Source organism: Belonocnema kinseyi, chromosome 6 (assembly GCF_010883055.1).
Source record: "Belonocnema kinseyi isolate 2016_QV_RU_SX_M_011 chromosome 6, B_treatae_v1, whole genome shotgun sequence".
NCBI lineage: Eukaryota > Metazoa > Arthropoda > Insecta > Hymenoptera > Cynipidae > Belonocnema > Belonocnema kinseyi.
The window spans coordinates 84,390,117-84,407,979 of record NC_046662.1 but is presented as its reverse complement, the minus strand read 5'-3'; the positions used below and the strand labels follow the sequence as shown (position 1 = coordinate 84,407,979).

General features: G+C 31.7%; 1 protein-coding gene across 3 annotated transcripts in view; it reads right to left on the bottom strand.

The window, feature by feature from the left end:
* LOC117175168 (metabotropic glutamate receptor 4) overlaps positions 1-17,863 on the bottom strand; it is a 178,749-nt gene that overhangs the window by 33,844 nt on the left and 127,042 nt on the right. For all 3 annotated transcript variants that reach the window (XM_033364769.1, XM_033364767.1, XM_033364768.1), the window contains exons 5-7: positions 3,740-3,914; positions 2,027-2,133; positions 1,799-1,948 (exon numbers count right to left, since the gene is read on the bottom strand). In XM_033364769.1, the coding sequence (XP_033220660.1) occupies positions 1,799-1,948; positions 2,027-2,133; positions 3,740-3,914 (432 nt within the window). The remainder of the gene's footprint in view (positions 1-1,798; positions 1,949-2,026; positions 2,134-3,739; positions 3,915-17,863) is intronic.

Here is a 17,863-nt window from a genome sequence, read left to right as displayed (position 1 = left end):
CGGACACACTTTGGAATTGTTTCTTTAAAAGGCATAGGGTTGACTTTTAGGATTGTTCAGTATTAGTTGTTCGGTATTATTAATAGGTTCAGAACATAACCTGGGGCTTTAGAAAGGTGAACCGGAGATTCTGTTTTCAATTAAAAAATGTTGTGGTTGTTTCACATGGAAACACTTTGGAATTGTTTCGTTAATTCGGATAAATCCGGATTACGTAAAATTTACGACAAGCGATCGCCCAAGAGAAATTACAGGGCCCGCCCGCTGAAAGGTTAAAAATTGCCTTCTCCAACTACTTCCTCCTTTACCTTCCCCTTTAATCGCTTTTTAAGGTAACACTCCCCTTCTCCTACTTCTCTTCCCTAGCCTTCATGCCCTTTCCCTACTCATCCTTATTTCTAATCATTTTCCCTACTTTCACTTACTTACAATTAATTCTCCTGTGTCCTATCCACAATTCCCCCTAATTTTCCTCCTCTCTTTATCATCCTTGCTCCTAGTTCCCCTCCCCAAATTTCCCCCTTTTTCCGTTACTTGCTTACTTTAATATTTAGCCCTATTTTCCCCTACTTTTCGACCCCTCACTTTCATTCATTTCCCATACTTCTGCGCCCGTCATCTTCCCTACTTTCCTTCACTTCTCCGCCCCTCGCTTCCCATACTTTTCTCTTGGCTCGCTTTCCTAACACTCCTTTTCCCTTTTTTCTCTTTCCTAGCCCTCACTTCCCTTCAACTACTCATTCTTAGTCATAATTATTTTTACCACTGCTTCTCCTTAACTCACTGCTCCTATTTACCCTCCCTTCCCTTATTTCCTTTGCATTCTTCCTATTTTTTTTTATTTGTCCTCATTTTCTTTACTTCCTCTTCCATATTTTACCCTACTTTCCCTCCCCTCACATTCCCTAGTTCTCCACCCCTCATACATCCTAATTTCCCTTTGCTAATTCCTCCTACATTCCTCTACTTTCCCTCATCTAATTTCTTCTCACATCCCTCACTTTCTATATTCTTATTTGTCCGTTATACTCCTAGTTCCCCTCTCCTCATTTCGCCTCATTTCCTCTTCTTGGAAAAAAGTGCAACAGGCGGACGGAAGGACACCCGATCGAAACTATAAGGGTTCTCGCTCAGAAGGCCACGAATTCTCAAAAAGAAGTTGAAACGATGGAAAGTTTATGTGAATGACCTTTTCTAATAGGTTAATTGTAAAAATTGTTCGAATACTTTAAACATTTAGGTAGACGAAAGCGGAGCACTAAAATAATTATAATTATTTTGTATAAATAATTTGAACTTCTTTTGCTAAGAAAGGAATTAACAAATTCCATTTATCTCTCTTTTGTGGTAAAAATTCCTCTTGGCAATGAAACGATTGGGTTATAATAATTGTGTTTATTTTCTCTTCGTTAAACGCATCTGCTCGTAGCAAGAGAAATTGTAACGAGGAAATAGGTGGAAAAGCAGAATGTGCACTGGGATAATTCACTTCTATCTGAATCCTCTTTGTCAAGAACATATAACCATCGTTAACTACCCAAAGTAGAGAAGTTTGGGATGCAAAGTAGCAAAGGTGGGAAAAGTCGAATTTCGTAATTAAGGTTGCGAGTAAATTTCGCGAAATGGTCCAAATTTTTCAGATCGTTTCATTTGATCTCTAACAAGGTTAAAATTACTTTGATCTTTTCCAGTGAATCTATATTGGGAATAAATTAATTACATGGATAATTGAACACCTAATTTATTTCAAGTATAATGAATTATTAATAATAATTATTATTAAATTAACTGACCTTACCTGACATGTTTAGTAGCAATTTTCCATCAAGGTATTTTCCTACTCTAATCCAATTATATACTCCTGGAGAAGTCTGTTTAAAATGAATGATGTTGTACCTAGCTGGCCCGTCACCATTGGCGTCAAATTTAAATTCGTCACCACTTAAACCTGGAGTAAAATATTTTAAATGTTGATTTTATTTACGAGGCAGATAATTAAAAAAATTACAATTATCTAAATATTTACCTTCGAATTCTACGTTTTTTAAATATTGCAAAAGTTCTATTCCTTTTGTGGGTCGCATTGCATCACAAGGTCCTTTCTTTCCATGACAAAGCTTTTTGTGCATGTTTCTAAAAAATATACATATGTTTGATTGAATCTTTTCCAAATCAGGAAGATTCTACTCTTTAAGTAGCAGAATCTCTTAGCAACGTCTATTTTTAAACGAACACAAATTCTTTTTTTTTAATTCAAAAGTTTTAAATATAATTCACATGCTCTAATTTTTGTTTTGGATTCTGCTGAGTTTTAGCGTCTTATTTCGAATTTATTTTCTCAAAAAACCCACACTTAAAATTCTTTTTTTAATTTGGCCCTCTGTAAGGAACACATTATGTGAGTTTTATATGGGCTAGACCATTTTTTTCGCCACGAAAACTTTTTCCATTATATTGAATTTCCGTATTTTTCTCGTTAACAACGAAAGCTAACAAAAAGTTCAAGATAAAAGTTGTCACATCTAAAAAATTTCTATGAACAATACCTTTTGCTTTATTGTGATATCTTTCATCGTTTATAAAAGCTGATAGGAAGCCATGTTTGTAATATGAGCAGAAACGTAAAACAATTATAGAACAAATTAACATAGGTGGCATTTTCCAGAAAATAGTCTTTTTATGTTTTCAAAATTCAAAGAAAAGATTGAAGAAGATTTTCTGTTAAAACCAACCTTTTTTATTCTTTCCAATATTAAAAAAAAATTGCTGATATAATAAAGGCATCATATAAGCTTTATATGCAGACTAAACCATTTTACATACGACCGAGATTATTTCTTTTTTTTGAAAATTGAAATCATTTTTTTCTTAAATAATGCATGATATCATAAAATAGAAAGAGAAGTTGAAAATTTTTGAAATTTAATCATTTCAGATTGAACTGTTGAACTTGGAGAATTTTAAATTAGATACGCTTAATGTTGTACCATTTGAAACGAAAGGATTACCGAACAAAACAATTTATAATTTAACAATCGTATTGATATATTTTCAAAAAAAATTGTAAGCAAACTTTAAATACGAATAGCTTTAAGAATAAGTAATCTTCACTTAAAGATCTATGTGGCTTCTAGAATAACAAACATTCCAGATGCAAGTTTTAAAAAACAAAATATATACCTATAGTATAAAAAGAAATTAGTTGGAAATTATCAAATTAAATGTTAGAATTTTAATTCTTCTCCTTAAAATGGAATGAAATTTCAACTTTCGATTTTAAATTTGTTGTACATTGAAACATGAAAGTTGTTCAAAAATTGGAAATACTTAAAACTGAAAGTGCTAGAGTTTCAGAAAGTTTTTTAAAATTAAATATTATTTTATCATATACGTCTCTTCCCGTAGGTATGTCACAAAAGACGCTTAAGCACATAAGAGCGACATTGTCTTTCTTATAGAAGTCCAAAATAGAAAAAAAGTGAGGGAAAAATATAAGTATACGATTCATGTAAACATCAACTTTTTATATTTTCAAACCAATGGTCGTCACTTTGTTATTTTAAACTGTTTTTTAAATTTTCTTATAGATTTCTTAAGAGCATGGTAAAAATAATCAAAACACGAAAAGAAAATTTAAATATCTTAATTAAATACTTGTAACATGTGGGAAATTTGTTTTTCATAAATCAAGAGAATGCTTGAATTTTGAAAATAAATAAAACAGAAAGTTTAAGATTACCGGAAGGCGTAAGCGAATGCCAAAACAGCGTCAGAAACGAATTGAAGTTGATCCTCAAATGCCGTATTCTCTTTTGTCAGACGCTCTTTCGTAGTACAAGGTTTCGTATACTTTTGGTTGTACGGCGTCCAGGATGCATTTGGGTAACGACATTGAAAATGATCTTCCCAGAATTCTAAAGCAAAAACGATTAAAATTTTTTAATTCAAATATTTTGTTGGATTTAGAGAACGTTCATTACTTAGTTATGATGATTTTGAAAATTTGAGACCTCCCGCCCCCGCTATTGTAAAGAATCGTAAAATTTCTGGGACCTGTGTCCCTTCAATATATTGACAATAAAGCCATTATTTTTACATTGAACGAAATTTCAAAAATTTTGAAAGATTTCCAGTAATTTGAAACGGTGTCGACATATCACAATATCTTAAATTATTGTAAAAGATTTCAAGATTTTCAAGAAATTACTCTGTACAATTTGAGAGAGAATCTCAATTTCTCAAGAGGTTTAAAAAATTTTTAAGAAAATTTAAAGATTTTTATGGATTTTAAGGAATTGAGAATGATTTTTGCGGATTGCAAATGATTACTCAGCTGAAATGTTGCCTGCGAGCCTGTTTAGCGGAACTTTGCACCTAATGGGGACTAATATGTGGAATATATCATTTTTTAAATTTAGCACTTTGTAATTTAGAAATATAATATTTGACATATATGCGTTTTATAACGATTCCAGCGATATGTTATTTGACTTAAAAAGTTTAAAATTAAAGAATAAGAGTTTAAGTTTATTGGAAATTCTATGAACAATTTTCAGTATATCTTACTTAAATCAACTGCAGTAGCTTCAATTTATTGCTTCCTGATTAGAAAACTTATTGAAAAATATAATGTTTTTCAACACATAAAAAGCAGAGTAAAAAGAATTTTTATAAATATATTTTTAGTTGCAAGTGCAGGAATATCACTCTCAGTTACCAGTACCTGAAATTTTAGTTACATTTGAAATTTAAAAGTTCTTCAGTGTTAATAATTAAACCTATCCAAATAGAGCATGGCAAATTTATGTGAATTTTAGTTATCACAAGTTCCTATTATTCATACCCATGGTTTGGAAATCTAGTTTTCAATTGTGAATTTTTTGTATTCTCTGTTCGGATTTCTTTATTTTTTAACACTGAAGAACTATTAAATTAGAAATGCAACGTTAATTTCAGATACTGGTAATTTAAAAAAAATGCGATTGTTTGAGAAATAAGACAAATTTATTTTGTTAATTAATCATTTCTAAATTTCAGTCAAATTTTAGCTTCCGGAATTTCCCCAAGTTAAGTAAAATATTTCACCAATAAATTAAAACAACTGCAGTTGATTTGAGTAAAGCCTACAGGAATTTAAGTAAGTCAAATAACATTATCAGGTGGTAAATTAAAAAAATGTTATGTTTAGCATTTGATTCTCATTAGGTATAAAAGACTCCTGCTGACCAGGCTCGGCGGCAAGCAGTTCAGCTGAGGGAAGGTGGCCGCGTAGTGGGCGAACCGTATGTACGTAGCTGGGACGGAATTGACCATAGCCTTTGACCACGGCTTCTTATTGAGAAATAAAATTTTGTACGGTTGTCTAAATTAAACTATTTTATAATTAGAATCATTATATTGTCATAAATTTGAACTGACATAGAAAGTGCTTAAATGTATGGTCTCCAGAAAAGGATATATGTACAAATAATTTATAGATCATTAAAATTATAATATTTTTAATTAATGCACATTTTTTACTCTAATGGTTTATGGGGCTAAAAGAAAATATCAAAGTATACATATTAACATTTGCATATATTTAAAGCAACATCATCGAGTAAAATTATATAGTATTCCAAGTCAGAGTAAATATTTGCGTCCACGATATTTCTAAAGGAATATTTTATGTAATAGAAAAACGGTATAATACGACTGAGAAAGAGATTCCTGATGCAAATTTCATGTTGTAGCAACATATGACGACCTTAAGCCCTCTGCCGACTGGAGAAACGAGAAAATAATCTTCACTCTACTACCTATTTTATTTCCATATTTCAATCCAGAGCTATGAAAATACTGAAAGTGTTGAGAACTTGAGCACGTTACAAAATTTAAAACTTTCTATACATTGTAAAGAATTTATATATGAATGTCAAGAAAATGAATGCGAACCAGAAAATAAAGAAATTTGTAGATCAACCGATTTTTTTCACATCATTTTAAAATATGAAATTAATATTACTAAAAAATGTTTGTATTTCATAGAATCTATAATCTAAAATAATAGAAGAGAAAAACAAGAACTATATCTATGACAATGGATGAAAATCGATATCGTTACTTCATAATTGAACACATAATATTTCCGGTGAAAAATTATTGTTCAAATATTGTATGTTTTCTTTGAAATTTAATGATGTTTTATTAAAAATAGAAATTTTTGATCTAAAACTCGAATGTTACATTTTAAAAAACGGTTTGAGACTGTAAATGCTTTCTTAAACCCACCTTTTTTTTGTTTAAAAAGAAAATGCTTAGAGCTTAGATTTTTTTAATCACATAAATTTTTTGCTGATAATGCATCAAATAATTATTAATTTGCTAACGGTTGAAAATTAAATTAAAAATTTTCTTTAATTTTATATGCTGTTATATTATTTTCAATATTGTTCAATTTTCAACAGTTGAATGTTGTACTAAAAAAATTTAAGTTTTCTTGCGAAAAACACCAGCATGATTCAAAATTGTTTATAGATTCTAAACCTTTAAATCTATAATTACATTTGTTTTAAAATATCCGTTTTTGACGTAAAATACCAACGTAACTTAAGGTGGTTAAGAAATTATAAATATTTTTAGAAATCTAATTATTTTTCAATAATAATTTCAATCTCCAACGAGAAACACTAACAGAATTCGAAATGTTGATGAATCTGGGATAATGCGAAATAAAAATAGGATAAAGGATAAGGGAGTTTCCATTGACCACGATTTGACGTGGAAGGAGAGGGATGTACAGCGAATGCTGAACGAATGGGCTAGGAAGGAGAGGAGTCAAGAGCAGGTTAGGGCAGTAAAGGTATGGTATAGGAAAATAAAAATAGATGAAAAATGTGGGTTTGGGACGAGAAGAAAATGGTTTTGAAGGTAGTGCAGGGGGACTTGTTTCATCGGAAGTACATACGTGGGGATAAAACAAGGAGGTGGAGTAGTGAAGGTGCTGTACGGAAACGTAACAGGGGTAATTCGCTAATGATGAGTGTCTTACTTTTTGGAGTGGAGGTGTGGGGTGGAAGAAAAGTGAGTAGATGAATAGGATAATTTGAAGCATGTATAGTGGACACTGGGGTTAGCAAGGAATACGCTTAACTTGAAAAAGGAGAGAAAGGAAGCCAAGAGATTAAAGCGAGGATGAGGTGTGGGTACAGAGGATCTTGATAGGTTTTGGCTCTTTAGAGAAAAAAGAATGTGTGAATTATGCGGCAAGGGGATGCAAGAATGGAACACTGCTTGAAAGAGTGTCAGGAGATAGAAAGGCGTGAGAGGATGTAGAAAGGAGTGGCGTAAGCATAGAGATATTGTTGCATGAAAGGGGGAACAAAAGGGCAGTCGCATGGGTGAAAGGGGTATTGGGTAAGATGAAGAGGAAGAGAAGGAACGAGAAAGAGGAGTAGAAATGAAAATATTGTGAAAAGAAGAGAAAGTAGATACGAAGAAAATGTAAATATTGTAAATAGTAGATAAGTATTAAGTACTAGCCGTGGAGGCAGAAGTTGGCAATGCGAGGCAAAGCGAGAAAGTAGGATCATGCTAGCGAGGCGAGGTAAAGTGAGGAAGCCTAGGCTATAAGAGCGAGCGGTCTTAGAGTGTAGTTGGTAAAAATACTAACACAATCCGAAATTCTTAATGTCTGTACATTTTATTATTATTGCATCATTAAGCCATTTCCCTTTCGGGGTAGGCGTGACTCACTCGGTAGGGGAAAGGAGTAGTGTGTGGACGGGACAGAGAATTTTCAGATTGATCCAGAATTATCGTGTTATTTAAGTAAATAACACGTTCGTTACGCAACACTGTTCCGACCCAGGTTGCTGATCAATCTGTCTATCAATCACCCCAAGCGAAGAACCTCCTGGCATAAACCAACTTTGGACTTTCCAAATCTTTGCTTCTGTTATTTTCATTACCCTACGAATAAGTATTTTTGAATATATTTTATTTAAGGTGCTTAATAAGCTAATCCCTCTGTAATTATTACAGTCGCTTTTATCTCCCTTCCTCTTGTATATTTTGTAACGATAATTGCTTTTTTCCAATCGTCTAGGACGTCTACCATCTCGAAACATAAATTTATTAATTCGCACAGTCTATGTGGTATGCACGCGCCACCGTGGTTAAGCATTTCAGCGTTAATACCGTCTACCCAGGAAGCCTTACCGTTTTTCAAGTTCTTAATTATATCCCTAACCTCAGTGACACAGACCTTCTCAATTGAGTTTTCCATCGCATCGTGTTCAACATCGCAGTTGTGGTATCCTATAGCTTCATCTCCGAATTGTCTCCTAAAATAGTCTCTGAAAGCCTCTAGTATTCCGTCTGCATCTATTTCCCGCCTACTATTTCTCATGTTGACAAATTTTGTACTTTTGTTTCCTTTTATTTTTTTATAAAGTAGTTTCCTGCTTCCTTTAAAGTCGTTTTGTATTTTCATCTCTTCTTCTGCTCTAATTGTATCTTTACGTTCCTTAACTAATCGTTTGAGTATCCTGTTTTCGCGTCTATAAACATTTCTACATCTATTTCTTTCCTCATTGCTAAGACCAGGCATTCTTCCTACAACTGCGGTACCACACACTTCGATCGTACGTCTAACAAGGATATCCCGTAACATTGTCCAGGCGCTCTCTATATCTTTGTTTTTTATACCGTCCTCCCATGTTGCCCTATCTATGTTTTCGATTATCTTATTTTGAAAGTATATTCGCACATCCGGTTTCTGGAGGTTCTCAATTTTGATTCGCGTGTACATGTGGATCATTTTATGCCTAAACCAAGTATTTGTAATAAACAGACCCCTTTCTAAGCATAGACCAACTAATTTATCTGCGTTATGGTTTGTTCTTGGATCCCCAAAATTACCTAATACTCGTTCTGTATCCTGATTTTGGATGTCCACTCATCCATTCATGTCTCCTATTTATCGTTTAAGAAAAATCATTAGATTGATTTATTCTTTTCATGAATATTTAATTTCCTGGAAGATCGTGAATATAACCTGAAACTGTTAAAAATTTCAATTCTTGTTCGAAGTAAAATGATTATTGTTTTAAACTACCAATTTTTGGTCTAACGTGACCTATAATTGTTAAAAATTACATTGTGAATAGTCGTCCCGAAAAATTGAGGGAACTACAAAAAATTATGAACCTTTAAAATCTAATAATTTTTGTTCTGAAATGTTAATTTCAAGTATAAAAAAAACGCTAACAAAACCGAATAACCTAAATTTTTTAACATTTTCTTTTCTTTACAATCTGACAATTTATAGATAAAAATAACTATTTCCGGTGTAAAGTGCTAGCTGAACCAAAACTTGTTGAAAATTGGGAATTTTGATGATGACTTTTATTTGGAAATTATAATTTTTGATAGAAAAAACTAACCAACCCTAAAATTGTTAGAAATTTCGAATGTTCGAAAATTCTTGAGTTTATATTCAAATTCTTGTTGAAAAATACTTATTTTAAATTTAGGATTTACCGATTTAAAAAATTTCCTACTAGTCTGAGTAAGGAAATACAATTAGTTACTCTTCCTAGTAAATATAATTAAGGAATTGGATTTAAACAATTTTATGTGAACTTTTTCTCTCTATTTCTCAAATTTTTTGTCACATTCGTATATTGAAAAATTTCGAAGTAGCTAATTTATATAATTTCAGAAGGAAACATTATATTATTTCCAAAAGTTTTTTCTGTAGTGTTTAGTTTAATTGGTAATTACATACGTAGCACATATCTAGAAATGACAAATTTGTACGTGAAATTTGTGCTAGCGGTGAATAATGTTGAACTATATGTCCAGTTTACGAACTTTTCCAGTTGTTGAATAATAAAAACAATATATAAGAGAACTATTACTTATTACCAACAACTACACTACAGCGAGGAAATTGAAATTAAAACTATTCAAGCTGGTAGTGTCCACCTCATATGATCGCGGCAATTTTCATGTAGGAATGGAATTTCACTACAGTTCAGGATATATGATTCTTTGATAGTGAAAAAAATCTACCAAGTATTTTTCGGAAATTTGAAATAATGGCGGAATGAAGGGACTTTTATTTATTGTTTTTTATATGCCATATCTATAGTCTTAAATTGAAGGGTCCGTGTCTAAGCCTGTTAACTGAAATTTCAGAAATTTTACATGGCGAAAGAAAATCGTTGTTATTTCTGCAATTATCAATGTTTTTTCAAACCGTGAAATGTTTTTTTGTTTATTTACCAGAGAAAAATAATACAAGTTGGCTCTATAACATTTATTTCAAAACTGAACGTAATATGACAAGTGAAAGCTATTCATATGTAGTTTACAAGGGGTCCAGCAGTCTAAACATGTAATCTGCAGTGGTCTTTCGCTGGTTTTTTATTATTTTTCCCGGCCTCGCATTTTTATAAGTTATTTTGAAGCTACGAGCAAGTTTTATATGTCAAAATGTTTGGAACCGCATACTGAACATGGATGTGCATGCAGAAATTCAAAATAGTTTATTGGAAAAATTTACTGAGTGTTACTAATCGAGACGCGAATATTACCTTCGTCTTGACAGCGATCTGTAGACGACAACATTGAAGATGACGTGAAATTAGTCATAAATAACTTTCGACACACACATACACTTAACTGCACACACGCACTGACATGTGTCTTATTATCCACATACATACATACATACATACATACATACATAGATAGATACTATCCCATAAGACGTCATAAGCAGTTAACATGTTTAGACCGCGGACGTATGCTTCAGATACCAAAACGCGATTTTCGAAAATGCATAAAAAAACGAAAAGGAATTTTCCTGTTTTGTTTGCGGAATATTAACTGTATATAAAAATGTTTCAGGAAATACAAAAAAAAATAAAAAAAATGTAAGTTAACAGGCTTAGACCGTGGATCCTTCAGTTATCGATTTCACTTTTTAAAGTCTTAATATGGTCTGCTTCTTATTTCGTCTAAACCAAAATTTAAACTGCGAACCTTGGGGAAATTTAATTTTTATATAAATTCCAAACATGATGAATCTGAACAAGTTAGAAAAAATGGTGTATTAAGATCTACTTATTTTGGAACCTTTTATTTTAGTGTGATTTTCTTTGGAGATCACTCAAATTGAAGCTATTGGCTGGTACTATTCAGATAAAAAAAATTAAACTTGCTTCATTAGAAGATTAGTTTCTTCATATGTAATGAATTAAAAAATGAAAAGTGGTAATGTTAGTATTTAGAATCCTATGCTGGAAACTTTTCGTTTATTCTGATTTTTCTAAATAATGTATCTAATTGAAGTTTTGCGCATGCAGTATTGAAATAAAAAATAAAATTAGCCATTTTATTTTTTTTCTCATATCAGTGGTCTAACATGTTGAGGTCACGTCACTGAATCATAACATAAATACCGCAGAGGGTCCAATTATTGATATTTCGTCATACAAATTACAAAAAACTGAAGATATTGCCGAGACGAATCCAGGGGCAACTAAATCATGTTGCTGCAAGGAGTCATTGTATAGGGGATACAAATAATTGTTTAATAATTATTGACTAATTAGAGTTTTAGTGGATCACGTAAATAAAGTAACCTTCTGTTGGTATATGGCTTTGGAGTTATTTTAATAAGAAATCCAGTGATATCCATGGTTTTAAGATAGGACCATGATTTTACTTTTAATTAATGGCACAAGTTTTAAATCTATATGGATAGCTAAATTCGGGCTCTTATAAAATTTACTTTTATAATTAGAAGCACTCAAGCTGTAGAAAATGTTTTTTCCGAAAATTAATATCATATACTATTTAATTAATAATTTTAATTTAATTCAAATTAAATAATATATAATATATAATATATTTATTCAAATTATACGAAAACTATTTCTTAGAGGGATTGCCAAGAGGGAAAAAAGTTTTCAGTTGAATAAATTCCATTAGGGGAAACCTCTTTATAGTAGATAATGTAACCTACAAGTAGAGTGGTTAACAGGTTGGTGCAAATGTGCATTGCAAACTTTTTTTCTCAAATTTCCATGCATATCGCCCAGAAATATGTCTGAAGCCACAAGAAAATGATTAAATATTTGGTTTAAAAAAATGATATTCAGTGGTAGCGTAACTCAATGAAGTTTAACACGTATTTCTGATAAGAAAAGAAGACGTATTTATAAATCTTATTCAGAATCGTCAATGTCAGCTGAATCGAGTTGAAACTAAACATTTTTCTTCACCAATAGCCATAAAAAACGAAAAAATATTACTTTTTAAATATCCCCTTATCAGTATGTTTTATAGGCCTAATTTCTAACCAGAGAGAGGTAATAATTAATTAATTTTAACCAACATAATTGTTGGAGATTTTTTTTATTATTTTCAGCAATAATATAATTAAAAAATGCTAAATATTTCGGATTTTTTCGGAAATTTTCACCTTTTATCACCTTTAACTTTGAGTGCGTTAATATTCATTATAATATACCACAAATAATTGTTTAAACAAATTATTATCGTTTCTAGCTATCTTATTCTATAATGATACTAGATAGTTGCGGTTTGTTTCTGAAGTTTTTAAAAACTTTTTGTCCATTTTCCATTCGGGTGAAGTAATTATTAATGCAAGTTTACAAAAATAATTGTTTGAAGAATTTATTATTTGTTTAATAATATTTTCTTCGCTCAGTGGTAGAAAGTTGCGGCTTTTTCTGCAATTTTGAACTATTAGTCTACTTTTCACTTTGAGTCAATTAATAATAATGATTTATTTCAAGCAAAAATAATTGTTTGAAAAAATTATTATTGTTAATAACTATCGTCATCTATATCAATGCCAGATAGTCAGTTTTTTTTTGAAATTTTAAATTTTTCATCCGCTTTTCACTTGATGAGGTAATAATTAATGCTAGTTAATACAAATATTTGTTTAAACAATTTATTATTCTTCATAACTCTCTTTTCTTAGATAAGTTCTAGGAAGTTGCGATTTTAAAAAATGTTTAACTTTGCTTTGCCTTTTTAGTCATGAACAAATATTATATAAACATTAGATAAAAACATATTTCGAACAATCTCTTTCTATTTCGGATGATATAAAAATATGTTCAATTCCAAAATTTGTCTTCTACACTTTACAATAAGCTTCTTGTTGTAATTTAAAACAAAACTTTCACAAGTCATTTACAGACCTAGTCCGCTTAGCTATTCCTAATTATTCCATTCTTGGCTTTTGTCTCTTGTGTAAGATAGCTTTTACGTGTAAATTAATTTTTTCAAAACTTTGGGGAAAGAGCAAAAATGATTCACCTACAAAATTACAATCCTATTTTAAAAATAATTCTTGTTGAGGTTCACTTATTATTTGTTCATAAATCAAAAGTCAAAACAAAAGTAGAGAATCTCAGATAAAAAGCAGCTTTCTAGCATTATGCTAAATGAAAATAGTTATAAAAAATAATCAATTTTTTAAATAAGCATGCTTGTTAACTTCAATTAATTACCATCTCACTAATTGAAAAGTGGACTAAAAGCGCAAGAGTTCAATAAACAAACCACACATTTCTCGCACTTATCTATGAGAGAAGATAGTTATAAACAATGATAAAGTGTTTAAACAGATAAGCTTGTTAACTTTAATTATTTATTTCTTCAATCATTAAAAACTGGGTAAAAAGTTTAACATTTCTGAAGAAACTGCAACTATATATCATCAACAAAGAAGAAGATAGGTACTAAGATAGGTGTTCACCGTTTTGACTATATAGCTCGTGTTGTTGTTCTGGCAGAGGCGTAAAAGGTTAGAAGAGTTTGGTGTGCTCGGCGATTTTCTTCTTTCGAAAAAAATGGAGCAAAGAGTTTGCATTAAATTTTGTGTGAAAAATGGAATCCAGTGCTCTAAAACTCTTGAAATGTTGACAGTTGCATACGGTGAGTCTACTCTGAGTAAGAAAAATGTGTATAAGTGGTACAAGCTGTTCCAAGAAGGCCGAGAGGATGTCGAAGACGAACCTCGCCCTGAACGTCCCAGCACGTCAACAACAGATGAAAACGTTCAAGTAGTGGAAGAAATGGTGTTGAAAAATCTCCGAATTACCATCAGAGAAGTTGCTGAAGATGTTGGCATATTGGTTGGCTCATGCCATGCTATCTTTTCGGGCGTTTTGGGCATGAGACGTGTGTCAGCGAAACTTTTTCCAAAACTGCTTAATTTTGAAAGTGCTTGTGAAAGATTTTCTGACAAAAAACAGCACCAAAGTCATGCCTCAGCCTCCATATTCACCAGATTTGGCCCTCAGTGACTTTTTTCTTTTCCCAAAACTGAAGAGACCCATGAAAGGACATCGATTTTCAACGATTGAGGAGATAAAAACTGCATCGCTGAAAGAACTCAAGGCTATACCACAAAATGATTATTAGAAGTGCTTCGATGATTGGGAAAAGCGTTGGCACAAGTGTATTATATCTGAGGGGGATTACTTTGAATGGGACAACATAAATATTGAGGAATAAATGAATATTTTTTGAGAAAACCATAAAGTCACCTTATTTTTTGAACACACCTCGTATAAGTAATAATATATTGTTTAAATAATTATGTTTGCTGAATTGAATGAATTATTTAGTCACCATAAATAAAAAGTAGACAAATAGTTGTAAATTTAAGAATAAAAAGCACCTTCCTAGAATTATTTAAGTTAAATATTATTAATAATAACAATAAATTGTTTGGGACCCTATAAAATAGACGCATGGGGCTGATATTTAGAAATTATCATTTCATTAGTATTATGTGGCTATTCGTGAAGAGAATTTTTGAATTTCAACTCGATTGAGATAATATTGACGATTCCGAATAAAATTTACAACAAAATATTTTCTTCTCGTGGGAAATACAAATTTCATTGCATTTGCGACATCTCGAAATACAGTTAAACTCTCCTATAGCACTGATTTAGGGCCTGATCGTGGGTGGGAACTAACTTATTATAGCCAGCTCCGGATGTAAAAAGTCAGCGGCGTATAAAACGTTTCCGGTGGATTTTAATGCACGGTAAAAAATATTTTTTCTAATACGGAGACAAGGGTCAACTGAATATTTAACGGATGAAATTGGAAATTGTGCAGATTTGCTTTCCGTAGCAACAAAGAACCTATGGATTGCAAGTGTACTTTCTACCACAACAGTATCCCAACGATTGCATGACAGGATCTATTTCTTGCTCGAAAACCTCCGACGCGTTAATACGCGTTAAATAAATGTTTTACGTGCTTACACGTACTTTACACGTTTGCGGGCCGCTGAGCATCTTGTTTAAACGAAGAGCTTCGTATTGAATAATCGGTACAGATACAAGGTTGTTCACTTGATTAAGTCATTGGAATACAGCAGTATCCACAAAAAAAGACTCTTTCCAACAAAACACTGGAAGTAAACATTTCAACTGTCTGAACTTGACCGCACATCTCTCTCTCTTTCTCTCTCTGTATATGCTTCTCTTTAAATTACTTTAAACCTTAGTTTATTATATATTTAATGTTGGTATAAAATGAATTGATATGCACTGCTATTTTTCATGAACATTGCTCCAATAATCTCGCGATATATATTCGCTGGTCAGATGGTGCTGTTGTCAATGACAACTTATTTCATCATGGCGCGAAATAATCCGATCAGTCCCATGGGCTTCAGTAGGCATCGGAGCCCCACTGCTATTCCGCATGAGTTATTTTCGTGCTAATTCTCAAGTGTCTCCCGCTTTGAGTTAACTAACCGAACGTCGTTACGCATTTGCATAGGTAGGCCATTACAGTAGAATTCCTTGCAACAACGCTTCGGCTTGGCCACGCATGAATGACCACCGCACGAATTAATTTTTTTATGGCTTTAAACAAATTTACGGGCAATATACATGAAATTTGGAGAAAAAATATTTGGACCACCCTAGTGGATAATCATTAATTCAAAACACTAATATATGTCTAGTAATTAGTTAAAAATTTAATTAATAATGAAGACACTATACATGCTTATGAATTAGAATTAAAATTAATAACTTTTCTATTATTTGTACTCTTAATTAATGATTATCCACTAGGGTTCGCATTATCCATATTAGGGAGGTCTCGCCTAATGAAATAACCGTATCAAAAAATTGTATTTGAATTTTGTTTAAAACCTGAATGTTATGATGTCTTAAAAAACCAAATGTTTTTTGTTTTGATTTAGCATACATTAAACATGTTCCCTTTGCTTGGAAATAAAATACGTTTTTTTGTAATCAAAGAAAAAGTTTGAACTACGGTCCTGAGGCCTCAATCGCCCCAAAATGAATACAACTAATTATTAACATTGAGATATGTTTTAAGTGTTGCATTCTAGGGTATCATCTTTCCTTTTTGCTATATCTTACAAATACATTAAAGTAATATAATATTTAAAGAATTGCATGTAAAATGTTTAAATTGGGCAATTTATTATTTAAAGGGAATGTTATATACGCTTAGGGGTAGTATTTTTTTTACTTGGATCAATTTTTTGGCGTCCTGAAAAACATTGATCATTCTAACGGAAATTAACTTTAATTTCTAGTTATAATTATTTTGAGGACGTTCCCTTACGAACAATAAGTGTTGGTAAGTATTCGATGCCAGCGTGGCGGTCTGAATTGCCTTTTTAAATAAAACCAAAGTAAATTTATTTTTCCACCCTAATGAATATTATATGATAATAAGAAAATCCAAAGTTAAATACTGATTTTGGTATCTGGTGACACTAAAAATGTAAAAATTCTTTTTTTTAATCACCAAGTATTGGTGATCAAATGATTAAGATATATTCGAAAGACACCTGTTTGGCTAAAATCGAAATATTTATGATTACAGAGATGACTGGAAATATGTATTTCGCTCTTATCCATTTACGTGTTAATAGATTTACGATCATATGCATGCTGCTCAACATGCATGTTATTTAACATGATTGTGTAGTGGCTTGCAAGATTACACACGATTTATGGGTAACCCATCCACTCATTATGGGAATATCCGGTTTTACGTGATGCGTATAAATTGAGCTACACATGTACAAATACAGCATACCAACGTATTTGCGGTTTTAATCCTCTGATCGACCAGAAGCCATTAATTTCAGTGATCTGTTAAGATAAAGCAGCTTATCTGAAATTGATTTTAACTCCTATTTTAACTACAATCCGTTTTTCTCTGCAGAGCATCGAGTTTTTTCTTTATCGACTAATTCTATTTACGAAATTGCTGTGAATTATCCTGAGAACATATGTCAAGCATATGTATTTACAGTATAACAAGTGATTTCAAGTCAGACAAAAATTGTTTTTAGGTAATAAAGGTTGTTTTTAAGTGAGGCATATATAGTATCAAAGAGTATGTCGTTTTAATTCAGACGTACGTTGCATGAAGTAGTGCAAGTAATTTTAAGTCAGGCGTGAGGGATATCGAGTAGTATAGTTCATTAAATATCAGCTATATTATTTATCAGGTACTATGCCCCATTTAAAGTCAACTATAATGGATCCCCAGAATTAAAATTTATTTTTAATAGAAATATTGTGTGTGAAGTGTATCTATAATTTTGAGTCAGACATAAGAGGCAAATAATTGTCAGTCTCATTTAATGTCAGCTATAAAGGATGTCAAGTAGTATATATGATTAAAAGTTAGCCATAATATTTATCGAGTAGTATCCATCATTCAAAGTCAACCATCGGTTTTGCCAAGTAGTACAAGTCAGTTTAAGTCAGGCATTAGGGATTTCAAGCAGTATACTTCACTTAAGCCCATTCTTATG